Source organism: Carassius carassius, chromosome 18 (assembly GCF_963082965.1).
Source record: "Carassius carassius chromosome 18, fCarCar2.1, whole genome shotgun sequence".
Taxonomy (NCBI): domain Eukaryota; kingdom Metazoa; phylum Chordata; class Actinopteri; order Cypriniformes; family Cyprinidae; genus Carassius; species Carassius carassius.
The window spans coordinates 27,592,326-27,620,209 of NC_081772.1; the positions used below are offsets into that span (position 1 = coordinate 27,592,326).

At 38.9% G+C, this 27,884-nt stretch overlaps 1 protein-coding gene across 2 annotated transcripts; it reads left to right on the forward strand.

The window, feature by feature from the left end:
• Positions 1-822: 822 nt before the first annotated feature.
• On the forward strand, positions 823-25,802 carry prkg3 (protein kinase cGMP-dependent 3). 2 transcript variants are annotated; one of them, XM_059499147.1, is made up of 21 exons: positions 823-959; positions 1,043-1,105; positions 1,493-1,619; positions 2,136-2,302; positions 9,040-9,153; positions 9,241-9,346; positions 9,526-9,589; positions 12,214-12,291; positions 12,501-12,589; positions 12,793-12,858; positions 12,976-13,023; positions 13,350-13,391; positions 14,890-15,001; positions 17,938-18,074; positions 18,166-18,255; positions 18,592-18,733; positions 21,689-21,852; positions 24,391-24,507; positions 24,631-24,693; positions 24,923-24,998; positions 25,340-25,802. In XM_059499147.1, the coding sequence occupies exons 1-21, from the start codon at positions 866-868 to the stop codon at positions 25,424-25,426; spliced, it is 2,046 nt and encodes a 681-aa protein (XP_059355130.1). In that variant the 5' UTR covers positions 823-865; the 3' UTR covers positions 25,427-25,802. The 2 variants fall into 2 exon arrangements, with proteins under 2 accessions (XP_059355130.1, XP_059355131.1); XM_059499148.1 differs by having other exon boundaries at positions 18,595-18,733.
• The last annotated feature ends 2,082 nt before the right edge of the window (positions 25,803-27,884 follow it).

Sequence of the window (27,884 nt, forward strand, 5' to 3'; positions counted from 1 at the left end):
TCACTTCTGGGGGTGGGGGGGGACATATAAGTCTGAAGTAGTGATTTAGGTAAAGGGATGCAGACTCCAGAGCAAATAAACAGAGCCAGTGGTGTTTTTGTAGGCAAATATCAATGGCTTAAATTTTATGTGAGCAGCTATTGGTAGCCAGTGCAAATTAATGAACAGAGGTGTTACATGCATTTTTTCATCTTTCTGCCACATTATGGATTAGTTCTAGAGGTTTGGTAGAACTAGCTGGAAGACCTTTATGTTGTGCAGTATGTTTTGCTTTTAAGCACAAAAGGTAATTAGTGGATTTTATCATGTGAGAATCCATGATATCAGTTCATTCTGAATGGCAATCATTTAATAGTATTCTTGCTTTTTGGCGTTTTTTTATTTTTATTTTTTTATTTTTTTTAATCCACTAACTACGTATACTGTAACTACTACAACATAAATCCTAAATGCTCCTGAATCTGGTTTCATATTGGCAATGATTGCTTTGCAAAGACTTATTGATGCAAATTGTATACCTTTTATATGAATCTATATAACTTAGTCTCTAAATCAATATCGGGTCAGAATAAGAGGTTAAATCTGTGTTCCGCAGATAAACTCATTTCAATCCCATCCATTTGTGCAAATCCTGGTAAAAAAAAAAAAAATCTCCAATTAGAAATTAGAATACTAGAATGTGTTTTAATTTCACTCTCTTCCTAAAACATTTTTGTTGTGTGTATTTTTGTCACTGTAACGGATGGTCATTCATCATTTTGAATTTTTTTATTTTTTATTACATGGCAAAAGTTTTCTGTGTGACGTGTGAGTTTATACTGCTCTTTGTCAGTGTCATGCTGCTCTAGTAAAGGTGAATCTCATCATGCCAATGGAAGCACAACTGAAGAAATTACGACAAATGCTGGAGAAAGAATGCCAGCTCAACCAGGAACTCCAGAACCAGAACACAGAGCTAAGTAAGACCAGATCTGAGCCATGACTTTTTCACTGTTAATCTGATGTGAGTTGTGCACACTAGAATATTGTTTTCTTATTACAGAGCGACAGCTTGAACAGAAAGAGAGATTGTTACAGAGGCTGCAAGGACAACTGGATGAGCTTGGTAAGACCCAATAGACTAATGACTATATCTGCATCCTCTTTTATCTGCTTCCTTCATATGTTTTTAATAATAGAAACGTATTATATATATATATATATATATATATATATATATATATATATATATATATAAATGACAAAGGTTTTTGCCTAAAGACAGCACAAATCATATTTCAATACATGTCAATGATGCCCATTTGGTGATCAAAATACATGGACAAAAAACTAATGACAAGAGCAAACTGTGTAGCATCTGCCATTCTGTATATCCTAATGTTAGAAACATTCAGCTGAAGTAGATTTTTCATAATATCCCTGAACATTTCAGTCTGATCTTTAGTTTCTATAAAATATTATACATTGAATACCTTCTAATGTTGTCTGTCAGATTGTGCACCTCAACGACACAGTAATGAAATGCCTGAGGTTCGACAGAGTCGGGCAGCTGTCATGGCCAGGGAGCGCGTACCAGAGGTCCTGGAAATCACTGCCAACAGAGTCAATAAAACTGCCAGGTTACTTTATACACATACTAATCAACAACCATGCGAATCCAAGGCTATGTTCAGACTGCAGGCAAACTGGATTTTTTCTCAAATCAGATCTTCTCAGGCAGACTGTCCAGCACATAATTGCATATGATCAAAATCAGATTTGTGTATCCAGACATAACTGACTTATCTGCATGGGTTACTCTGGTTACAACACAGACGTACCCATGTATGTGACGAAGCTTTCAAAACAGATGCAGGAAAAAAATCATCTCAATTTTCAGATATGCGCCTGCAGAGTCGAGAACTCCTCTGTCACACAAGGAAAACTAGTGTGTATTGTGATGTTAAATGCTGTCCAGACTTTCAAAATCTATTTGGATAATATATGGATATACAAAAAATCAGATTTTTACTGACAGTCTGAAAAAGGCATAATTAAACAGCAGTGGTATAATCCAGTCTCAAAATAACTTAATAAATTATTTTGTTTTACTAACCCCAAAAGTTGTGCTTTGTTCATATGTGTCTGGCCATCAGTGAAAAAGCTCAGATCGTGAAGGCCATTGGTAAGAATGATTTCCTCCGTCGTCTGGATGAGGAGCAGCTCAGTATGATGGTTGATCTGATGAAGGTTATGGACTGTCGTCCTGGCGAGGACATCATACGAGAGGGCACAGAGGGAGACAGCATGTACATTGTTTTTGGTGTGTATGTATAAAAAGACATAAGAGAGTTAACTGTTAATTCAGAAATGCATACTTGCATAACACCCTTACTATTTTTGGTTCTAAATATTCTAAGATTTTTAAAATAAGTCTCTTATGCTCACCAAGGCTGCATTTATTTGATAAAAATACAACAAAAATAATGTTATTGTGAAATATTATTAAAATTTTAAAATGTATTTTCTTCCTGTGATGGTAAAGCTGAATTCTTCAGCAGCCATTTCTCCACTCTTCAGTTTCATATGATTCCTCAGAAATCATTATAATATGCAACTGTATGTTCTGAATATAAGACAGTGTTTTTTTTTCTCTTGAATATACATCTGCATTATCTTATATTCACTGTCTAGACCAGGAAGAGTTTTGCTCCAACTTGGCTCAACACACCAGCCTGGAAGTTTCTAGTATGCCTAGTAATAGCTTGATTAGCTGGTGCAGGTGTGTTTAATTAGGGTTGGAGCTTAACTCTGCAGGACACAGGCCCTTTAACAGGGCCGTGGACAGGGTTTTAAAATACCAAGGTCAGGTTAGGTCCCTAACCCTATTGATATTGGGTTACTGACACATTAATTTACATTACTGAAGGCTATCAGGAAAGCTACGTATTTAAGTTTAATAAATTCCAAATTCATTATTAATCATATGCCACATTACATGATGCCAATATAGGGCTATTTTTAATTCAAAATGGCTAAATTAGACAAGTTTATTAGTTTGCATTGCTGATTATTTTGTCAGTTATTTAACATTCCTATAATAAAACAGCTGACAAATTCTGAAATGTTTGACTACTTGCATCTTATCTCGCACTTTATGAGAAACTTAACTGAAGTGTTGCTTTGAAATTTGCAGCTTCTGTTTAAAGCCTGTCTACTTTGATTTGATTGGTTATCTGAAATATTGTTTATACATGGTTATCTCAAATACTGTGACAAACAACTGTTTGGAGACCCCTGGCCTTTTACATGTCAATAATACACCCGCAACAATAGGTGGCGCCAAACATGTGTAAAACAAGATGTGCCCTCCAGGATTGAAGCTGGCCATTTAAACTAGTTTAGAGTGCTGGGGACTGCTCGCTGGTGGGGGAAAGTACTGAACAGAGCGGTTCAAAAGTCATTTCTCCAGCAGTTGTACCTGCACTCACATCATTAACACATCCCTCCTGGTGTTTTTCCCTCAACATTTAGAGAGGCTCGTATAACTCCACTACTTAAGAAACCCACCCTCAACCCATCTCTTTTAGAGAACTACAGACCATATTCCCTTCTTCCTTTTATTGCAAAAACACTTGAATGAGCTGTGTTCAACCAAGTCTCTACCTTTCTCACCCAGAACAACCTCCTTGAAAGCAACCAATCTGGCTGCAGAAGTGGACATTCAACTGAAACTGCCTTGCTGTCACAGTGTCTGGTCTCTGTTTCCCTGAGTCTCCACTAGTGGTCTCACTTCCCCATAGGCACCTCACCGCAGGCACTACAATTCCCCACAAAGCCTTGTCCCTTCATCACAGTAATTGCACTCCTGTTATTTGCACTCAGGTGTCTTCACTTGATAGTCATTACCGTGCCTTTATTAACCGGTCTGTTTCTGTTTGTTTTCATGGAGTCCTTACTTTCCGTCACCCAGATTCCTCGCATTCCTAGTTTCTAGTTCCTATTCCTATTCCTTTTCCTGTTCCTTTCCCTGTTTATTTGTTTGTTTTGGATGGATTTTTGATTTTGACCCTCTGCTTGTTGGATTCTGAATTTGGATTACCCATTAAACTCACACTGCGTTTGGATCTCTCGTCTCCTGTGTTCCTGTGTTCCGAACGTTACAGAAGGACTCCATCATGTCGAGATCCAGCGGTGTGGGACTTCATTCCCGCTCCCCAGCCAGTATGGTGGAGTGGAGGGCAAAATTCATTAAATGAGGTGGGTGGTATGGCACAAGTGTTCTGGACCCTGGTGGATGGTATTGGATATAATGATGTGGCCCTGAAAGACATTTTCAACACCGGTCTGGATGACCCGGTGCCAAGAAAGGAAATGGATCAGTTAGACGCTTTTGATTTCTGGCAATTCGTTTTCTACCGACAACATCGGCCTCCGTGGGATACCCCAGCCACACCTGTCTCTCCCGGTGGGATGGACGACTCTAGACCGGGGTCTACAGACAGGAGGACCGCCAGCCCAGCACCACTGCACAGTATGGCCGCCAGCCCAGCGCCACAGCACAAGGTGGTCGCCAGCCCAGCGCCACAGCACAAGTTGGCCGCCAGCCCAGCGCCACAGCACAAGTTTGCCACCAGCCCAGCGCCACTGCACAAGATGGCAGCCAGCCCAGCGCCACAGCACAAGGTGGTCACCAGCCCAGCGCCACGGTGCAAGATGGCCGCCAGCCCAGCGCCACAGCACAAGGTGGTCGCCAGCCCAGCGTCACGGCGCAAGATGGCCGCCAGCCCAGCGCCACAGCACAAGGTTGCCGCCAGCCCAGTGCCACAGCACAAGTTGGCCGCCAGCCCAGCGCCACTGCACAAGATGGCCGCCGGTCCAGAGTCATGGCACAATATGGCCACCTGTCCAGCGCCTCTGCAAAAGATGACAGCCACAGTTGACCCTCCAGAGTCGAGTCAGGTTTCCGTTGACCCTCCAGAGTCGAGTCAGGTTTCTGTTGACCCTCCAGAGTCGAGTCAGGTTCCCGTTGAGCCTCCAGAGTCGAGTCAGGTTCCCATTGACCCTGTTGGAGTTAAGCACTACCACAGTTAGACCTCAGGAGTTAAGTCAAGTCACCGGTGATCTTCAAGGACAAAATCAAGTCACCAGTGTTCTTCATGGGCAAAGTTAAGTCACCAGTGTTCTTCATGGGCAAGGTCAAGTCACCAGTGTTCTTCATGGACGAAGTCAAGTCACCAGTGTTCTTCATGGACGAAGTCAAGTCACCAGTGTTCTTCATGGATGAAGTCAAGTCACCAGTGTTCTTCATGGGCGAAGTCAAGTCACCAGTGTTCTTCATGGGCGAAGTCAAGTCACCAGTGTTCTTCATGGGCAAAGTCAAGTCACCGACTATCTTCATGGGCAAAGGCAAGTCACCATTGATCTTCATGGGCAAGGGCAAGTCACCAATGATCTTCATGGGCAAAGTCAAGTCACCAGTGTTCTTCATGGGCTAAGTCAAGTCACCGACTATCTTCCTGGGCAAAGGCAAGTCACCATTGATCTTCATGAGCAAATGCAAGTCACCATTGATCTTCATGAGCAGAGTCAGGTCACCAATGATCTTCATGAGCAGAGACAAGTCACCAATGATCTTCATGAGCAGAGTCAAGTCACCAATGATCTTCATGAGCAGAATTAAGTCACCATTGATCTGCCTGAATCCAGTCTTAATGCCACGGAACTACCAGAATCTCTCCACGTCTCTGCCGAACTACCAGAGCCTCTCCACGTCTCTGTCGAACTACCAGAGTCTCTCCACGTCTCTGCCGAACTACCAGAGCCTCTCCACATCCCTGCTGAACTACCAGAGCCTCTCCACGCCTCTGCTGAACTACCTGAGCCTCTCCACGTCTCTGCTGAACTACCAGAGTCTCTCCACGTCTCTGCTGAACTACCAGAGCCTCTCCACGTCTCTGCGGAGCTTCCAGAGCCTCGTCACGTCTCAGCTGAACTCTATTACCTGGCCCTCCGTCCCTCCCCCTGGTCCTCCGCCCATCCACCTCCCTCCTGGTCTCAGAGTTTTTGTTTTTTGCACTTCTTGTGTCTGTTTCCCTATATCACCTGGCCCTACATCCCTCCCCCTGGTCCTCCGCCGCTCCACCTCCCTCCTGGTCTCTGTGTTCCTTGGTCTGTTCTTGTGTTCGGGTGGAGCATCTGGTAGCTGCTCCGTGGAGGAGGGGGTAATGTCACGGTGTCTGGTCTCTGTTTCCCTGGGTCTCCACTAATGGTCTCACTTCCCCATAGGCACCTCACCGCAGGCACTACAATTCCCACAAAGCCTTGTCCCTTCATCACAGTAATTGCACTCCTGTTAATTGCACTCAGGTGTCTTCACTTGATAGTCATTACCCTGCCTTTATTAACCGGTCTGTTTCTGTTTGTTTTCATGGAGTCCTTACTTTCCGTCACCCAGTTTCCTCGCGTTCCTAGTTTTTAGTTCCTATTCCTGTTCCTGTTCCTTTCCCTGTTTGTTTGTTTGTTTTGGATTTTTGGTTTTGACCCTCTGCTTGTTGGATTCTGAATTTGGATTACCCATTAAACTCACACTGCGTTTGGATCTCTCGTCTCCTGTGTTCCTGTGTTCCGAACGTTACAGAAGGACTCCATCATGTCGAGATCCAGCGGTGTGGGACTTCATTCCCGCTCCCCAGCCAGTATGGTGGAGTGGAGGGCAAAATTCATTAAATGAGGTGGGTGGTATGGCACAAGTGTTCTGGACCCTGGCGGATGGTATTGGATATAATGATGTGGCCCTGAAAGACATTTTCAACACCGGTCTGGATGACCCGGTGCCAAGAAAGGAAATGGATCAGTTAGACGCTTTTGATTTCTGGCAATTCGTTTTCTACCGACAACATCGGCCTCCGTGGGATACCCCAGCCACACCTGTCTCTCCCGGTGGGATGGACGACTCTAGACCGGGGTCTACAGACAGGAGGACCGCCAGCCCAGCACCACTGCACAGTATGGCCGCCAGCCCAGCGCCACAGCACAAGGTGGTCGCCAGCCCAGCGCCACAGCACAAGTTGGCCGCCAGCCCAGCGCCACAGCACAAGTTGGCCGCCAGCCCAGCGCCACTGCACAAGATGGCAGCCAGCCCAGCGCCACAGCACAAGGTGGTCACCAGCCCAGCGCCACGGTGCAAGATAGCCGCCAGCCCAGCGCCACAGCACAAGGTGGTCGCCAGCCCAGCGTCACGGCGCAAGATGGCCGCCAGCCCAGCGCCACAGCACAAGGTTGCCGCCAGCCCAGTGCCACAGCACAAGTTGGCCGCCAGCCCAGCGCCACTGCACAAGATGGCCGCCGGTCCAGAGTCATGGCACAATATGGCCACCTGTCCAGCGCCTCTGCAAAAGATGACAGCCACAGTTGACCCTCCAGAGTCGAGTCAGGTTTCCGTTGACCCTCCAGAGTCGAGTCAGGTTTCTGTTGACCCTCCAGAGTCGAGTCAGGTTCCCGTTGAGCCTCCAGAGTCGAGTCAGGTTCCCATTGACCCTGTTGGAGTTAAGCACTACCACAGTTAGACCTCAGGAGTTAAGTCAAGTCACCGGTGATCTTCAAGGACAAAATCAAGTCACCAGTGTTCTTCATGGGCAAAGTTAAGTCACCAGTGTTCTTCATGGGCAAGGTCAAGTCACCAGTGTTCTTCATGGACGAAGTCAAGTCACCAGTGTTCTTCATGGACGAAGTCAAGTAACCAGTGTTCTTCATGGATGAAGTCAAGTCACCAGTGTTCTTCATGGGCGAAGTCAAGTCACCAGTGTTCTTCATGGGCAAAGTCAAGTCACCAGTGTTCTTCATGGGCAAAGTCAAGTCACCGACTATCTTCATGGGCAAAGGCAAGTCACCATTGATCTTCATGGGCAAGGGCAAGTCACCAATGATCTTCATGGGCAATGATCTCCTGTGTTCCGAACGTTACACTTGCTCTCAGTTGTTGATGCTCTAAGACTGGCAAGAGCAGAATCCAAATCTTCAATACTTATCTTGCTTGCTTGCTTGATCTATCCGCTGCTTTTGACATGATTAAACACCAGATACTCCTGTGAACCCTACTGACAAAGGGCATCTCAGGAACCGCGCTCCAGTGGTTTGAATCTTACCTATCAGATAGGTCCTAGATAAGATAATGAAGAGAGACGTGAAAACGGACATCGCGTTGTTTTCATATGGATTACTTTATCACAGAATATTTGTTTTCGGCGACACTTGTTTAGTTTAAAAGTAGACATGTCAAGCTTTCTATAGATATATCTCTATTAGTTACAGTTCATTTTAATGACAAGTTTTTAAATGAAGATCAGCGCAGACAAAGGCTGCAGACAGCACACCTTGTTTGTTATCTTTATTTTATAAGTGCACAAAGTTTTGTTGTTATTATGTCTGTATACAAAAAAATTAGACCCTTTACAGATTCGATTGATGTATTGCCCTTATCTGTACGATTAAAACTGAAAGTGTAATTTAAGTTCTTTTCGGGGTTATCAGGAGAAAATGACTCAGATTTCTTGATTCAACATCAAGAAGATCAAGCCCTTTCTTTCGGAACATGCTGCACAACTCCTTGTTCAAGCTCTTGTTCTTTCCAGGATGGACTATTGCAATGCTCTCTTGGCAGGTCTTCCAGCCAGTTCTGTAAAACCTTTACAATTAACCCAGAACACGGTAGCAAGAAAATTTTTTAATGAGCCGAAAATAATACACGTCATACCTCTGTTTATCAATTTGCACTGGCTACCAATAGCTGCTTGCATAAAATTCAAGGCATTGATGTTTGCCTACAAAACCACCACTGGCTATGCACCCCTTTACCTAAATTCATTACTTGCATTCTGCAAGTGAACGTCGCTTGATTGTGCCATCCCAAAGAAGCACAAAGTCAGGCATGGGCTGCAGTGCCTCAAAAGAGCATTCTCAATGGCTTCAAAAGATGCTTCATCTCTCATGCTTTGGATGAGAGCGAGGATGACCTTCTGTGTAAATAATTGATGAACCTAAATTCCATTATTTTTCTAGAGGGTGAGCTGAGGGTTACTCAGTCTGGACGTGATCTGCGAACTTTGAGCCCCGGTGATGTGTTTGGGGAACTGGCCATTCTATACAACTGTAAACGCACAGCATCTGTCAAAGGTCAGTTAGTATTTTGGAGTGATGGCTGATTTTGGTCGCCCTCTGCTAGTGTGGTACATTAGTGTTTTGATTCTCTCCTTCCCACAGCCATCACTGCAGTAAAGTTATGGTGTATTGAGAGACAAACATATCGAAGCATCATGACCAACAAATCCAAGAAGAAAAGAGAGCAACTCATGTACTTCCTGAAAACGTAAGACATTCTGGCATCACTTTACATCAAGGCTGTAGTAGTAATATATCAGATGCTTTGTGTTTTGTGTGTTTTGGATTCTTAGACAACGAAGTTGTCCTTGTAAATGTGTTTTGTGTTTGTATATATTAGTGTATTATTGCTGAGTAAGTACTGTTGTTTTTGATTGTTTCCACCAGGTCTCGCACTTTGAAAGCCCTGAATGATGTTCAGCTGTCAAAGATCATTGATTCCATGGAGGAAGTCAGTGTGATTTTACCCTTATAAATAGTAAAATATAGAATAGAAGAATATAAACCAGACTTTGTGTCAAATTAAGACATGTTTATTTAGTTGTAGTCATGTCTTTAATTTTGCTAACCTATTTATGAGATATAGTGCAGGGGCGTAGATTACACGGGGGACACGGGGGACGTGTCCCCCCACTTTTAATATCACGGAAATTCGTCCCCTGCACTTTTTCGGTCAAATGTGTTCACATTGAGGTTTTCCAGAGCTGGTGTGAATAAATATAGATTTAAACTCAAAGAGACAGGATAGTCTGTGCATGACCTGATATTTTATTCGGACCCAGAATACAGCGAATACAGGAAACTTTTGGAAACACTAAGACATTAATATATGCTTGCGACAATATATGGTTTTACAAGTCATCTCCAGCAGGTGATAAAGTATATGAACAATGCAGTGCTAATTGACATAGCATTACAGTATAGAAACTATTCTGCTTTATTATGTGATAAAAAAGTGTTTGTAGTATATAAACAAATCATTATTATTTGTTATTGTCCAGCAATAATAGATTTCTCAGCCAATTACAAGCTAGACATTAGAGAAAATTTAAAAGTTGCCTATAGTCAAAAGTTTTTGAACAGAAGCTTGTTAATATTTTTTTAAAGAAGCCTCTTCTGTTCACCAAGCCTTCATTTATTTGATCATAAAGTACAGCAAAACAGTAAAATCATTACTCCAATGACTCCATACACACAATCCTTCAGAAATAATTATGTTATTCTGATTTGCTGCTCAAAATTTGTTTTATTTTTTATTTTTGATAAATAGAAAGTTCAGAAGAACAACATTTATCTGAAATATAAATCTTTTGTAAAATGATGTCTTTATCATAACTTTTGGTGAATTTAAAGAATCCTTGCTAAATAAAAGTATTTCTATAATTTCTTTAAATATATATATATATATATATATATATATATATATATATATATATATATATATATATATATATATATATATATATATATATATACTGACCGTAAGTTTTTGAATGGTATAGTGTAATGTTACAAAAGCTTTTTATTTCACATGAATGCTAATCTTTGGATCCTTCTTTTCATCAAAAAATACTGAAAAAGTTTACTATTATGTTTCAAATATGGCTAATCAGCAAATCAGCATTATTAGAATGATTTCTGAACGATGTGACACTGAAGACTGGAGTAATGATGCTCGAAATTCACCGTTGATCCCAGAAATACCATATATTCAAATCGAAAACTTATTTGAATTAGTAAAAAATATTTCACAATATTACTGCTTTCGTTGTACCTTGGATCAAATAAATCTTCTTTAAAAACATAAAAAATCTTACTGTTCAAAAGCTGTTGGCTAGTAGGCTATATAGATTACAGAAATGGTATATTGTAATGTTTTATATTATATTGTAGTGTTTATATATATATATATATATATATATATATATATATATATATATATATATATATAAAATTTCTGTCCCCCTCACTTCTGAAAAGATGGCTACGTCCCTGATATAGTGCATGTTTACATGGAAATGTCAAATCTCCTTCACACTGCCAAAAGTGACAGAAATCTTTGCATCGTAAAAGTATTTAAACTCAAATGAGACGCTGTAGTCACTCACTGACCAGCTAGGATATTATTTCCGTCTTTTCAGGGGGCGCACTTCGTCAGAAAAGAGATGTATTTGCAAGGGGGAGAAGGAGATGTTTTTCTTTCTTTTTTTTATTACTATTAAAGATATGAGGGCACATGAATTCTAAAAAATAAAAAAATATATATCAATAAAAATAATGATGTGAACATATAAATCATTTATAATGAACTGCAATATTCGATAAAAATAATTATCGTGTTTCACTTTAAGCAAAGCCTGCTATGCACAGCACAGTTTTTTGGAATCCTGTTGTGTAAGAGAGATAGACAAGGCAGATGTTGGGATTTGTACAGACTCTTCAGTAAATGGTATCCAATATATCAAGAATATATCAAGCCATGATTCAGCAGTGACAGCCGGTCGCACACCACACACTTCATTCTGTACTTGTGTTCTCAAATTCGAGCGACACTCCAAGACTGTGAATCTATACAGGCAAGTCTATGCAGCAGGATTTTGTACAGCCTCTGGAGCCCGATGTGGTGTAGAAGTTCATTAATTATGAAATTAGTTCAATTCAGTTCAGCCCTATAGAAGACAGTAGTGTAGTTATTCAGCTCAAGTCAGTTATTCAGTTCTATAATGGTATTGATGTAGCACAATTCTTAAATTATTAAATGCAGCCAATTCAGCTATAAAGCAGCTCTACAGAAGTAAACAGTGTCATCATGCAGCTTAAATCAGTTTAATTCTCATCCAGTGGTGTCAAGGCATTTAAATCAATAATGCAGCATTACTGAATATTAACTGAATATGTTACTGATTTTGTCTTGTGAGCCCAAAATAGAAAGCTAATTTTACATGAAGGCCTCAATATTTTGTCACAAAGAACAGTTAAAAAAAATCTTATTTTGACACAAAGTCCAGTATGTTTTCTTCTAGCAAAGCATGATATGATTACTCAAAGTCTTTTTCATGTTTGTTCCCTTCCAAGGTGAAGTTTCAGGACAATGAAGTGATTGTCCGGGAGGGAGCAGAGGGCAAAACGTTTTATATCATTCTCAAAGGAGAGGTTAAATATGTGTTTTTTTAAGCACTTTTACAAACACAAAATATGCAAGAATCACATTTGCACATATTTCTGAGCTTTATTATGAAAGATGCTACAAAATGATTTGTGTGTTTGTGTTTGTATTAAACATAATACATTTAAATAATGTTACTTACAAAAATAAATCTTAACTTACAACAGCTGGTCAGGATTTTGTCAATTTCCCTTAGGTTTTAGTGACAAAAAAAGTGAACGGACAGCAGAAAATCATTCGTACGATGAGTGAGGGGGAACACTTTGGAGAACTGGCTCTAATACGGTAACAGTGGTCCCTTAGTGATAACATGCGATCATTAGAAATACAAAATCAGGAATAAATATTTGTTAAACTGATCAGCTGGTCTCTTTAAATGTTTATCTTTTCTAGATACAATTATCAGGTAAACATAAACAGTTCTGAATTATGATATCAAAGTCTGGTTTAAATGTAAAAGTCAAACAGATCTTCTGTGTGTAATCCAGAGATATCCTTAGGACAGCCACATGCACAGCTGTGGGAGCTGTCACTTGCTTTTCCATTGATAAAGAGTAAGTTTGATGTCAGTGATGACAATATTGCTTTACTTAATTTGTACAAATGTAATTGTATAATTCCCTTGATTTCGAATTTTTGATAAATGATCACTGTCCCTTATTTTCTCACAGGGTTTTTGAGGAGACCATTCCTTTTGAAAGCCTTGAGCTCCATGACGAGTGAGTTTTCCTGCTTTGTGATATCTACATTTGTAAAGATTTTTAGTATAGTCTTCGACACGGTCACTTTTAACATTCTTCACTAGTTATATGAGTGGTTATAAAGTGTGACATATCTGTCAGGCATTAGAAAAGATTTGTGCCTCTCCAGTGACATGTTTCCAGATGGCTATTGTGCATTCTGTTCTCTGGCTGGATTCATGTTTTAGATCGCCGAGCGTATATTGTTATTCTAGTGTTTTGCCACAGCGGTTTAGGTTATTTTGGTACTGAAGTATTGTTCTTTATCAATAAGGATTTTTTTTTTGTGTGTTTTTTTTTTGTAGTGTTGATTTACTGGAGGATGATGTAAAGCCAGAGAAGGTTGGGTAAGTTGGGTATTTTGTAATATTTATAATAATATTTGTTTATTATATATATATATATATATTATATAAAGCGTGTTTCATATACTGTTTTAGAAACTCTTTTTTTAAGAAATTTATAATTTTATTCATTGAACTTATAAAAAAATGACAAGTAAGACATCAACAATGTTAGATTTCTGTTTCAAATAAATGTCGATCCTCAAATTATCTGTTCGCCAAAGAATCCTTAAAAAGACACCGCATCACAGTTTCCAGACTTTCCAGGTTTCCAGAAAACCATTAAAATAATAATAATAATAATAATAATAATAATAATAATAATAATAAAGGCTTCTTGAGCATATTAGAAAATAATCAGCGAATGGTTTCTGAAAGATCATGTGATACTGAAAACGATGCTTTGCATAAGAATAAATTCATATGAGAAGCGGTCTCATATGAAGCAACCCCAGTGGCGTAACTGCCACTGCAGCTGCCATATTCCCCAGGAGCCTTTGAAACTATTTTAGTGGGACCACTCTTCTGCTCTTGAACATATTCAGGCAGTTCTGTTTGACCAAATCCAACTCCATACCGAAAAAAAAAGAGATCCTCTGTGACAGGGAAAGTTTGCTCTTTTCCCAGTGGACCCGAAAGCCCAACTAGCTGAGGTGTGAGAGAACCAAATTCCTGTGTTTGCACAACTGATCCTGAGACTGAGCTAGTATGAGTCAGTCGTTGAGGTAGTTGAGAACGCAAATGCCCTCTTCTATCAGGGAACGAGGGCTGCCTCCGCAACTTTCATGAAGACACAGGGTGACAGGGATGCTCATCTGGTATGCTTGCCCCTCGAACATGAATCACAGGAATAGACTGTGTCGCAGAAGGATTGAAACATTAAAGTATGCATCCTTCATGTTGATCGCTGCAAACTAATCTCAGGGATGGATGCACCTGAAGATGCACTTCTGTGTGAGCATCTTGAATGGATTCAAGATTGTGAAGGTTGTGTAGATCCAAGATTGGCCTTAATCCACTGCCTTTCTTGGCCACAATGAAGTAAGGGCTGTAAAACCCTGCTTTAATATCGGCTGCAGGGACTGGCTCCATCACATCCTATGCTAGTAGGACTGCAATTTCTGCACACAAGAAGTGAAGTGAATGCATAAGAATAAATTATATTTTGAAACATTTTAAATTGTAAAAATATTTCGCAATATTACTGTTTTTTTCCTACTTTTGAATGATAGTTTAGATGCTACAATTAATCTCCATACTAAATCCAAACTATAAAGACTTAGGAAATGCTAATTTTTGCATAAATGTTCAGTGGCATTTTTTAAGCCTTTCATTTGAGTTTTCATGAATCTGAGTTTTTCTATTCATACAGCCTGTGTGCTGCTAAATAAAGCCTTATTGATTCTTAGTTATAATTCTTATTGAACTTAGTTATAATATGAATTATATATTATGTTGTGATTTTTGTTGAATTATGTATTACAAGTATTACTGTCTCCAGGCCAGAAACATCTCTAAAGCTGAAAGATCTCGTCCCTGTACTGTACCAGGAGGGAAGTCATCAAGGAGATCCTGTCACTCTCGGAGTCGGGGGGTTTGGAAAAGTGGAGCTGGTATGAGAGGAGAGCATAGATGATGGAGTCCCTTTAATGTTACAGTTTTTTACAATCGCTATGACAGATTTTTCAATACATTTAACAAATTTCCTAAACTCTTAACACACCAACACACCTAAAACACACAATTGGCAAAACGGTTAATTTCATGCTCAAAATCACACATTGTAAACTAAACTCCAAATCTAATTTTCAAAATACAATAATACACTAACACAATACACTATGTCTACCAAAACACTGCAAACATGTTTCAAAATCAAATAATTATTCAAAACACTAACACATGTTCTCTTCCAACAGGAACATTTAGTCAATCATAACACAATGACAAAAAAAAACACTATCATCAGCTGAAATTACAGAAACTGCATTATTTTATGTGACAGGTCTGCCCTTATACAATGGACAGTACAGTATATTGTATTGATCAGAGATTGTGTTTTGCACTGTAGTTTCTTTTGAAGCCTCTCTACATTTTTGTTTTGTTGGGTTTAGTAAATGCATGCATTTTGTCACAAAAAATGAATGACCATCTCAGAGTAGCTTTATAGAATGTACAGTTACAGTTCTTAAAAAAAGACAGAGACAGAATTGCTGCAGTAAAGACTTTATTTGCAAAAGGACATTACTGCAAGATATACAAACAGAAAAAGCACCGGAATAATAATTAAAAAAAACAAAGTAAACTTCTAATCTGCCCGGTCTTCTGCATTTGGCCACATGTTCTCATCCACATCACACCTGATATCTTCTCTGGCAAGGCATCGTGGGAAGAATCTTTTTGCATGCCTTATCCACCCCTGGCAGTGTTCAGCTGTGATGTCTTGGCATGCAGCATCCATTGCATCCAGGAGGGACATTTGGTCATGTGGGCGATGGTCAAAAACCTTCCATCTCCAGGATGAGAAAAACTCCTCAATGGGGTTGAGGAAAGGGGAGTAAGGAGCAAGGAAAAGGGACACCATCCTAGGATGGGCGTCAAACCATGCTGTGACTGCACGGGAATGGTGGAATGCCACATTGTCCCATGTGATCACATATATTGGCAAGTGGTCTCCCACCTGTCCCCTTTCTACCTCTGGCACCAATCTTTCGTGCAGGTCTTCTAAAAATAGGAGAAGGCGGTCGGTGTTGTAGGGGCCAATCTCACATTTATGCAGGAGTGCACCATTGTTGGAGATTGCGGCACACATGGTGATGTTGGCTCCTCTCTGGCCCGGCACGGTAACTGTTGACCTTTTGCCAATTATGTTTCTCCCACGGCGACGCCTTTTCGCCAAGTTGAAGCCAGCCTCGTCAACATAGATTATTTCATGTGGGACTTGATTGGCCTCCAACTCCATGACTCTCTGAAAGTAATTAGACACAGTGTATGTACATGCTGTGCTGTACTGTATATCTACTGTATGTCCTAATGTACTCCAGGTTTATAGAGTAGTTTACTGCAAAACACACTGTGTATAGTACAGTAATGACTGTATTGCATAACCTTACCTGGACGTATTGGTGACGGAGTTCTTTGATGCGCTCACTGTTCCTTTCAAAAGGAACTTTGTATAGTTGTTTCATTAGGACTCTGTGTTTAGCTAGAGTCCGAGAAATGGATGTTATGCTGATTGCTGCAATGTTCCCAAAGACAAGGTTGTCCTCTACAACTCTGGACTGAATGTCCTTCAGTTTTATTTCATTGTCAGCAATCACCATGTTGACAATAGCAAGTTCCTGTTCTTCATTCAGGAGCTTTCCTCTGCCCCCTGAGGGAGGTAGACGTTGAATCCTTAGAGGAACAAAATACAGTTACATATTAGAGACCGGAGGCATACAGTCACTCTAATACTGTAAATGGTAATATTACAGTATTTACAGTACACTTTGCTGTAGGAGAAGCAATATCCTACCTGTTGGTTTCTCTGAAAATACGGACAATGGATGCCACTGTGTCCCGGCTGAGATTTGGTTGTACTCGTTCACCAGCCTCTCTATATGATAGCCCATGGTTTATGACATGGTCAATGATAGTTGCTCTTATTTGATCAGTTACCCTAGCTCTGGTCCTTCTTTGAGCGCCACCACGCATTCTAACTCCTCTCCCTCTCCCTCGCCCCACTCCTCTGTCTCGTCCTTGTCCTCGCCCCACTCCTCTCCCTTGTCCTTGTCCTTGCCCCACTCCTCTCCCTTGCCCTTGTCCTTGCCCCACTCCTCTCCCTTGCCCTTGTCCTTGTCCTTGCCCCACTCCTCTCCCTTGTCCTTGTCCTTGTCCTTGCCCCACTCCTCTCCCTTGTCCTTGTCCTTGCCCCACTCCTCTCCCTTGCCCTTGTCCTTGCCCCACTCCTCTCCCTTGTCCTGGTACTCGTCTTCCTCTCCCTCTTGCAGGCATTATTTCTTTCTTTCTTTCTTTGTGTTGCTCTATATTGTTTCTTTTCCACACAAGATCAGCCCAAAGAGTCCTCTTTTAGAACATATGATCATGTGATTGAAAGAACCTCAACACCTGAGTGTGCTTCCTAGATGGGAATAAGCTGTGATTTATATATTTGCATAACTTCAATAAGCTGTTTCTCATTAGCAAAGGAATAAAATACAGGGAATATATTTGTGTTTCAATTCACAATATGAACAGCTGTTTACCTTGACTTTAGCCTGTAAGGTTAGGTTTAGAACATGGTGTTATCTGTTCTGACATACAGTGTTAAATCATTGGTAAATTTGGCAGTAAAAATCCATTGTTTTGGTCTTGTTTGAGCTTGTGTGTAAAAGAAGTTCAAGCATTTTAAATTTGTGTTAATTGTATGCATTTTGTGTTAAAGCAACAAGAAATGTGTTAATAGTATAGCTTACACAGGCGGATGTAGTGCTAACTGTGTTAAGAGTTTTGGAAAATTGTTAAAAGTATTGAAAAATCTGTTTATTTAATCTTGTTTATTTACCAGGTAACTACCTTGCAGCACAGAACGTACTTTGCTGTGAAGAAGATCAGTAAACAACACATTGTTGCAAAGAAGCAGGAAGCACACATTATCCTAGAAAGGAAAATTCTCCAAGCAATCCAATGTGACTTCATTGTCAGGTTAGTGCTGTACCTAACCTATAATCATATCAGATTTTTTTCAAGCCGTTCACATATAAAATTCAAGTCTGAATTTTCTGGTGTTGTTCAGGCTGCATGCTGCCTTCAAAGATTCCCGCTACATCTATATGATAATGGAGTTTTGTCCTGGTGGGGAAATCTGGACCAAGCTGAAACAAGCGTAAGACATTCACAAATGCATTAATGTTGTTTGCTAAGGCAAGCATCCTTATGACAGCTGTTGTTACTGTGTTGTTGTATTGCATAGAAACTAGCAGGAAAACCCTAGCAACCACATAACAATGCTTAAAATATGCATGGCAACACTTTGGCAATTAACCAGAGCATATTAGTGTCATCTTTCTTGCTTATTTTGCTGCCCATAACATGGTAGACCCTAAATTAGAATCCAGTTCATGTCTCTGTCAAATGTTTGACTGCAGAAAACTGATATTACATTCCCTAATTAGAGCTGTTTGAATATCTGAATGTGGGCACATGTGTTGTCATGTTTCAGAAGACGCTTTGAGGAGAATATATCTGTGTTCATAACAGCGTGTGTGGTTGAAGCTTTTGCATACCTCCATAACAAAGGGATCCTGTATCGAGACCTAAAACCGGAAAATCTCATGCTGGACTCCAAAGGATATGTGAAATTGGTAAAACAAATGAAATTCCCTTTTCCTTGCTATATCTAGTTATAATGTGATGCAGCATGCAACTGTGTATTAAAACAAGGATCTGTTTTTCCACAAATATAGCAATAACAACAATTTACATCGACAAGCTGTTAATAATACATTTAATAAATTTAATAATAAAATAATTTTCACAATTTAATATGGCCACTGAAAGATTATTATTTATATTGTATTATTATTATTTATATTATTAATAATATTATATATTATTATTTAATCAGTCCTCATTCTGCCAGGGTGTCACAGGTCCCCGTTACCTTAAGGAAAAAGGATGGTATACATTTATATACTGTAAATATACATGATATATTGATACATTTCAATAAGATTTGAAGTCTAGGTTTGACACCAAAACATTACACATGGCATCTGAATTCATTGAGAACTTGATTGGGCATTTTTTTTCTTGCCTTTCTTATTTATAAATTCAATTAAACTGAATATTGTTATATTTGGTAGGAAGAGCAGAGTCATACCCACTTCCACTGATCAACCAACTGTCTTTGATGATTGCTAATTGCTTAAGAAGACCTGTCTGAATAATTTATTTGTATCTCAAAGAAGGCTGTGTAGCTGAAAAGCATAGATCTACTTTTTAAACATTTATTTTTATATATATAATTTATCCCAGAAAATGCCTTGGAGTATTTCATCTTCTTTATTTAAATCTACCTCCAATTTATCCAAAGAACACCGGTGGCTATATGAAGAGTCTAGTGCAGTATTCTCGTCTCCTGTTGTTTAGCAAATAATTTTATTTTTACTTTTTACTTTGAAACAATATAGTTCAGCACAGTGTTGGGGAAAGTTACATTACTTTTGCATTATTTTTTCTCATCTGGGCTTGGCTTGCTTGTTTGTTTTTAATATAAAAACTTTCTGTTTTTGGCAAATGTAAAAGCGGTTTCAATCCAAAAAAAAATGAGAAAAGGACACAGATGAAACACACCTTTCAGCTGTGCTGCCATTTGGGACTGCATGAAGAATAGGACACAGAAGAAGAAAGTTCAACACTCTTACTTCAGCAATGAAACACATGTTAAACAAAAATCATGTTTGCATTAAACTTTTTTTTATTCGTTTTTATTTATTCTGTTTTTGTGTGAGTGACATGAGTAAATGTTCACAATTTGTCTAAAGCTACAGAAAGCATCATGTTTCCACCATGCACACAACACCGCTGCACTTACTCCTGATTTCTCTCAACATGGGGACAGGAGAGCTGTCAGTCAATAAATGGGAAAACAAAGTAACATCTCGCTTTTGTATTGTAACCCTTGTTCCCTGAAGGAGGGAACAGAGACATCACGTCGGGGACTGACAAATCGGAAATCTTGCTAGCGAGACCAATCTACTTCAAATATAAACTAAACGAGCCAATGCACACTGGCTTGTGATGATTACATCCAGTTGCCACTGGAGAAGCGGTCTCATATGAAGCAACCCCAGTGGCGTAACTGCCACTGCAGCTGCCATATTCCCCAGGAGCCTTTGAAACTATTTTAGTGGGACCGCTCTTCTGCTCTTGAACATATTCAGGCAGTTCTGGTCTGTTTGACCAAATCCAACTCCATACCGAAAAAAAAAGAGACTGAGCTAGTATGAGTCAGTCGTTGAGGTAGTTGAGAACGCAAATGCCCTCTTCTATCAGGGAATCCTTCATTGTTGATTGCTGCAAACTAATCTCAGGGATGGATGCACCTGAAGATGCACTTCTGTGTGAGCATCTTGAATGGATTCAAGATTGTGAAGGTTGTGCAGATCCAAGATTGGCCTCAATCCACTGCCTTTCTTGGCCACAATGAAGTAAGGGCTGTAAAACCCTGCTTTAATATCGGCTGCAGGGACTGGCTCCATCACATCCTATGCTAGTAGGACTGCAATTTCTGCACACAAGAAGTGAAGTGAATGCCCCTGAACTTGGGAGGATGCCGGGCGAACTGAATCACATAGCAAGTTGGACTGGGGAGCTCTAGTCACGCTCCCAGATACCAGAGGAATGTTTGATCTCACTCTTGAATCACCCACAGTTGCTCTGGCGAGAGAGAAGGGTAAGTGTGATCCGAGACTTGCGAAAACCTGAGTATGCAGTTCATCTGCTGCCTATGTATACTCCTGCTGTGATCAGTGGCAGCTGGATGCAATTATCGTATGCCAATATGCATTGGCTTGTTTAGTCTACACTCAAAGTAGAGTGGTCTCTCTAGCGAGATTCCCAATTTGTTGGTCACCAACGTGATGTTTTAGGGTGACCGGCTGAAAGGGAACTGGTGTTACTAATTTGTAAAAGAAACTCAGATATTTTTCTTGTAAATCAAAAAAAATGTATTGAATTTATTTACCACTGTAGTAACTTGAAAAAAGTAATCTGAATGGGGCAGTTGTGGTTAGAAAGTCAAGACATTTTAGCTGGTAGCATTTTAGCTTGACTTTTTACAGCTAAAAAGTCAAGACATTTTAGCTGTAGGTTCAAGTCTCAGCACCAGCAGAAATTGTAAGAGTGAATGACTAGTGCTCTCTTCCACCCTCATTACCCACATCTGAGGTGCCCTTCAGCAAGGCACTGAACCCCCAATAACTCCTCGGTTGCCGCAGCAGAAATGGTTGCTCACTGCTCTGTGTGTGTGTTCACGGTGTGTGTGTGTGTGTGTGTTCCCTACTCACTTCTTTATGTGTGCATTTGAATTGCAGAAGGCCTACATATTTAAATGCAGAGCACAAATTCTGAGTATGGGACAGAATACTTAGCCATCACTTTTAACTCATGTTACTTGTAATGTGTTACCCCCAACAGCAAATATTCTGTAAATAGGTGACAAGCTTGTCAGAGTAAAAACATTCAAAACAGTAAAATTCAATATATTTGATGCATTAATTACTGAATGTTTTACTTTCTTATTGTATTATTTTCAGGTTGATTTTGGTTTTGCAAAGGAGCTTTCTTGGGGTGAAAAGACATATTCCTTTTGTGGTACTCCTGAGTACATCCCTCCAGAGATCATTCAGAACCATGGCCATGACTTCGCTGCTGACTTCTGGTCACTTGGCATTCTAATCTACGAGCTGCTCGTGGGCAGGTATCAAAGTTTTCTTATGTAATCCACATGTGCTGAATTATTATTTATTTTATTTTTTTAGTAAAGAAGTTAAATTGGGTGAGGGGATTGTTTTACAAACTCAAAAAATGTGTAGGAAAGGTATTTAATAAAGAAGCAAAGTAAACAAATGACAAGGAACACTGGGAAAAAATGAACAGAAGCATAGGTAAAAGTATAGACATTACGTTCAGACACTTACAAAGAACAAGTGAAACACTAGGGCTATATATACACACAAAGGGGTAATGAGATAAGACACAACCGAGGATACTAATCAAAGGCAAAGGCTACAAACTGACTACAAATACAGCACAAAAAAAATACAAAATAAATGTCAAAATAACAAAAGGAACCTACACAGAACACATGTAACAGAATTTGAAAAAGTGGAGATGGGGTTTTCAGATCTTTAAGTTAGACTACTTGTGCAATGTATCAAAGTTTGTGTGCATTTTGTGAGATACATCAGTATCATTGCCTTAACAGCGTTGAAAATATTCAAATCAATTGTCGATTTCGCGATTGCATGCGCAATATGTAAAGGGAGCACATGCTAAAATATATTTATCAATGAGCTTGGGATCTGTTGAAGGGAAATCCTCCAGCATCTTGTCTGTTATCTCTCATATCTTTTGACCCGTGATCAGTCAAATCTGACTTCTTGTAATGACGAATGGAGGTGAGGAAGCAAGTGCAAGTAAATTGGATATTTAATAAACACAGTCAGAAACACGAGTAACATAAAACAGGATAACAGGTGGGTGAAGCGAAGTCTGATGGCGATCCGGGAAGTAACAATGTCCGATGGTGATCCAGGAAGTGGCGGTGAGGAGATGCAGCAGGATAGCGTGACACAGGAATTGAGAGGAGCGAGCCGTGGGGGTGAGAGGTATAATCCGTGGGTGGTGAGGAGTGGATGGGATTCCAGAGACACAGACGATCCAACGAAGAGAAGAACACAGAGAACAGGAACGAGAGACCAGGCATAAACACAGGGAACTGCAAACAATTCTCTGACAAACACAAGACGAAAGACAGGGCAATAAGTAGGGATGGAGTAATGAGTAGCAGCTGGTGTAGATGAACAATTAACGGAGACGCCCACATGAAACAATCAGTGCTGACGCGAGACACACACAAACTCCATCCACATAGTGCAAATCCCGAGGCCACGGTTTACCAACCGTGACACTTCTGCAGCTCGTTTTGGATGCATGAAATTGGACTGCTTTTAAACTATTGCCATGGGTTTATTTTCTCCAGTTGGTTAAAGGTTTGAAATACTGCATAAATTACATTTAGTTGAAATGCATGTAATGAATCATTTTGTATTCTACCTGTAATAAAACTGTGCTAAATGTTTTGGGCCACACTGAAGCATTTGAGCTGTGTTTATGATAAATGTACATAACAGTGACTGTAAAATATGTATTTTAGGAATGAAAATGACATGTTTATATTAGGACATGGACTGTAATTGCGCTACTTTGGGCTATTTTTATTTATTTATTTATTTTTCTGGCATTGGCTTGGAATGTACAATTAAAATGTAATAGTTGTGATCATTATTTTACCTTCCATGGTCAGACACAATCAGGTCCAGTATTACTGACAGTCTGTCAAGTCAGCATCAAATCAAGCACTCCGTAATCAGGTAAACTGTCTGATCATCAGTCAGATGTTTGTAAAGAGAAGTGTTCCACAAAACAGCTATGGTTTGCAGACAGTTATAAGAGTTGATGTTAGAAATACATCTTTTGAATTTACTGTGTGTGAACGCATTGCCCCTTTAGCTCGGAGAGGTTTATTTTCCCCCCTCAAATTGTCAGTTGTTTTGTTTATTGTTCGAATTCTTTTTTCTTGGGTTGCATTGGATAATCACTCAATTAATTCATTTGTGCTTCGTTCCCTGTTTCTGAATTATGTTGTATTGATAAGGAATTATCACAAAGTAAGTCTGTTTAGTTGTGTTATCTTACAGTCAATATATAGTAAATGTAAGTTAAAGTGTGTACGATGTAATCATTTAAAACTTGGAGTGGTGATGAGTTTTTAAAATGCATGGATAGAGTCTTAAAAAGGTATTAAATTTAACTCCATGATTCCTGTATATACTGTACCCTGTTCAAACTTAAATAATTTTGCATCACATTGCATAATCAACAAACTGCATTTTGCGTGTGAATAGAGCAACACACTTTAAGAATGCAGTCCTTAGTCCTGACAGTTACTACAAAAGCTGTCACTGGGGCAGGACCTTTTCAAAAGGCACACCTTTGTACCTAAATAGTCCATATTGGTACCTTAAAGGTACATATTAGTACATTAGTACCTAAAAGGTACAAAAGTATACCTTTTTTTCTGAGTGTCCATGTTCTATCAAGTTTGCACTTGTTATACATTTTTAAGCTAATTAATAAGTTGTCACATGTCATCTATTTATGTTTACATTTGTATTTCTCTTGTTTATGGCAAAATTGAATTATTATTAATAATAATGTTTTATTTGTCCTAAAGTCCGCCATTCTCTAGTTCAGACCCACAGAGGATCTATGCCAAGATCTTGGATGGTGTGCTGAATTTCCCATCATATATGGGGGAAGGTGCCAAGTCTCTCATCAGTAAATTGTGCAGGTTATTTCTGAATCCATCTAATCTTAATTTATTTATTTTTTTAATTTAGATATCACCCCTAAATGTCTTTAAGGTATTTACATTTTTAATCTTCAGTTTATGTGTTGTTTACATGGCATGCAGGCCACGTCCTGGACAGCGTCTGGGCAATACAAAAAATGGAATCAAAGATGTCCGACATCACAGGTAAGCTTTATGAACGTATATTGGGCTTAGTTCAGTGTGTATTAAATTTAAATGTGCGTGTGTGTATATGTGTGTGTGTGTGTGTGTCTGTATACACACACTGAGTAGTACTGAGATGAGTATGGTTATGGTATTGAGTATGTTTATGTGACCTTTGTGCCATTTTTATTGTTATTAATGTTTTTTGCTGTTATGTGTGAATTGACATCTTCTATCCATTATTTCTCAGATGGTTTAACAGCATTAACTGGCATAAATTAAGAATGGGGCAGATGGAGGCACCTACTATTCAGCTTATAAGAAAGGTCAAATTTTAAACAAAAATTATGTTCAATTCAGTTTTAGCAAAAGTGTAATGTCTTACTGTTTTATAATGATTTGAACTGTAATGATATATTAGCCATCCTGAGTTGTATGTAGCACTTTTCTGGTGTCTTACTCTGCCACAGTGGAAAAACATTTTGAACATGTGGTAACTGTCAAAATTGTAATAATTTTATCTTGCAGAACATCAAACAAATACAAGATAATGTCTTCTTTTTAAAAACTGCTTCAGGATGAAACAGCTGTATATCTCAAGCCACCAAGTAACAAAAAATGCAAACTGTTTTATTGATTGGATCTTTGTGGGTTCTTTGGTTTACAGGGTCCCTGCTATATAAACTTTGACCGCTTTCCCTATGATACGACCCAAGCAGAGGAGGAATTTTCAGGCTGGGATTGTGATTTCTGAACAGCTGACAAATCTTAAGGTTCCTGATATCTAAAGGAAATGTCTACTTCCCAAGTTATTTACTCCGAAATATACTCACAGTTTAATCTATAATCTAATTTAAGGGAAGATAAGCTCTTTTATCTTCTTCAGTCTTGGCTTATGACTGAACTTTAGTATATATATATAAAAAATAAAGTCTTTCACAGAGAGTAAGTAAAAATGACTTCAATAAAAACTATTTTTGAAGGGAACTCCCAGAGCCCAGTCACACTAGAGAATATTTTATTAGTAATGAATATTATGTATATTACTTAATTCAATTTAATTATGAATATTTAATTTAAATAAATGTGATTGTAGTTTTGTACTGTTATTGCCAAGGTATTATAATAAAGAATTATAGCTAAAAATTGAATGGGAAATGTAATTGAAAGAATGTTAAATGTCTTCTTGAACTGAAAAGCAATATTTTTACTTGCAGTTATGGAACAAATTAAGTTCTTACTGTGATGTTATAAGGAATAATCAAATCAAGTCATCAACAGCATCTTTGAAGAAACTCACACCATTACATCTATAATTTACCACAGAGCAAGTTTGAGGTTCTGGGTGATATGACAATATGTAAGGATGAAACAAGTGATCCTCTGGATTTTAGATCTAGCTATATTGTAATCAGTGTTCACATACATCAGTGCTTAAATGCATGAACAAAACAATGCATTCAAAATGTTTCACAAAATGAAATACCATTAATTCCCATTTACTGTCAAGATTTATTGCCACAGAACAGCCACTGAAAACAAATTGAATGTATGTGATTAAGTTTATTTGAAAAGGGCTGGTGCAGTTAAGAACCCATTATTATTAGCTTTACTCCCTCTGTTTTGGCTTAAAGATGCAGAGCATCAATAAACAAACAGCATGTACTGTATAAGCTACATACAATCAATTGTCAACTATATAATTTTTCTTATTTCATCCCTAAAACATTTGACCTTTGCCATGAAGTGATCAAGTGTAGAAAGTCATATACTGTAGAAATACTAGACATACAGTATAAATTCTTACTGCAGAATTTGCATGCATACATATGGTAGATTTCTCAAAGTATCTTTGCTTTTAGAGAAACTTGATGGACATTTGGTAAATAAAAGATTCAGTCTGCAATAAATTCCATCCAAGAACAGGAATGTATATGCTTCGAGGTCAATTTCACATGTCAATATGTTATGATAACACTTTTCTAACCTATGCTTTTCACTGTTTGATGCTTGAAAATGCTCACTATGATCATCATCATCATAATTGATTGTGAGGGTTAAAACCATCTTAGACGTACAACCAATATCACAAAAATTAGTCTCTCAAAAGCCTTCAGAAACTAGTTGGGCTGCACCTCTATGACTATGATTTTCAGTACGTGAGTTTGTCACTAACAGAATCTGGTTCACACACAACAGAAGTGTAAAGTCCAGGGATCAGAAAGTAAAGTCCTGCCATATGTTTATTCCACCTAAGAACTCAGCAGCTGATTACACTAGATGCGGAACCAAGCCGTTCCGTTCAAGTCACAAGCAAGTCTCAAGTCAAATCCCAAGTCCCCAAAGAGTTAAAGTTAATGAGATAATTAAATCACTATTTAAAATGATGATTGTGCCTAGGTGTTGAACACCTGCTTTTATTGAGAATTACAGATGATGAGATTTTGATGTTTTATAGGGTAAAATGTTTCCACCATCATGGAAATCAGTGTTTGCTTTATTTGGGCTCTTGACTTCTTGTGTTAAATCTCTCTCAGGAACACTTCATGATACAGTGACGAAACTATTAGCTGTTTTATATGAGTTAATTCAATTCAATTCAAGTTTATTTGTATAGCGCTTTTTACAATACAAATCGTTACAAAGCAACTTTACAGAAAATTATGTTTCTACAATATTTAGTAGTAGCTAGTAGTTTGTGCACGTTTGACAGGATTTTAGAAAAATAAAAATAATAATAATAATACAAGACGTAGTCAGCTAGATGATGAACTATCAATATTATTAATTAATAGTAATTATATGATGCAGTCACACATGTAGCAATAATTGTTAGTTCTGTTTGTTGATTCAAGGTTAGGATCATCTGGGGTCCTCTGAGGGTCAGCATCATCTCTTCTCAGGTGTTCTGGATCCAGACTGGAGCTTGTGTAAATCCTAGTTACCACGGGATGTAAATCCCGTGGCAAAACATAGAAACAAAATAGAGACATCATTAGCATAGCTGCTGATCCAACAAAGTAAAATTAGTTTAACCCAAGCTAAAGAATAAAAATGCAGATGCAACTACACTCACAATTTAAGAGATACATTATTCGAATGCTTGGCGAAAGAGATGCGTTTTTAATCTAGATTTAAACAGAGAGAGTGTGTCTGAACCCCGAACATTATCAGGAAGGCTATTCCAGAGTTTGGGAGCCAAATGTGAAAAA

Excerpts from the sequence above, each read along its gene's own strand:
- prkg3 (XM_059499147.1), top strand. The coding sequence starts at position 866 with ATGCCAATGGAAGCACAACTGAAGAAATTACGACAAATGCTGGAGAAA. Across the intron at positions 960-1,042 it reads GAACCAGAACACAGAGCTAA|AGCGACAGCTTGAACAGAAA; the intron begins GTAAGACCAGAT and ends TTCTTATTACAG. Across the intron at positions 15,002-17,937 it reads GGTTTGGAAAAGTGGAGCTG|GTAACTACCTTGCAGCACAG; the intron begins GTATGAGAGGAG and ends TTTATTTACCAG.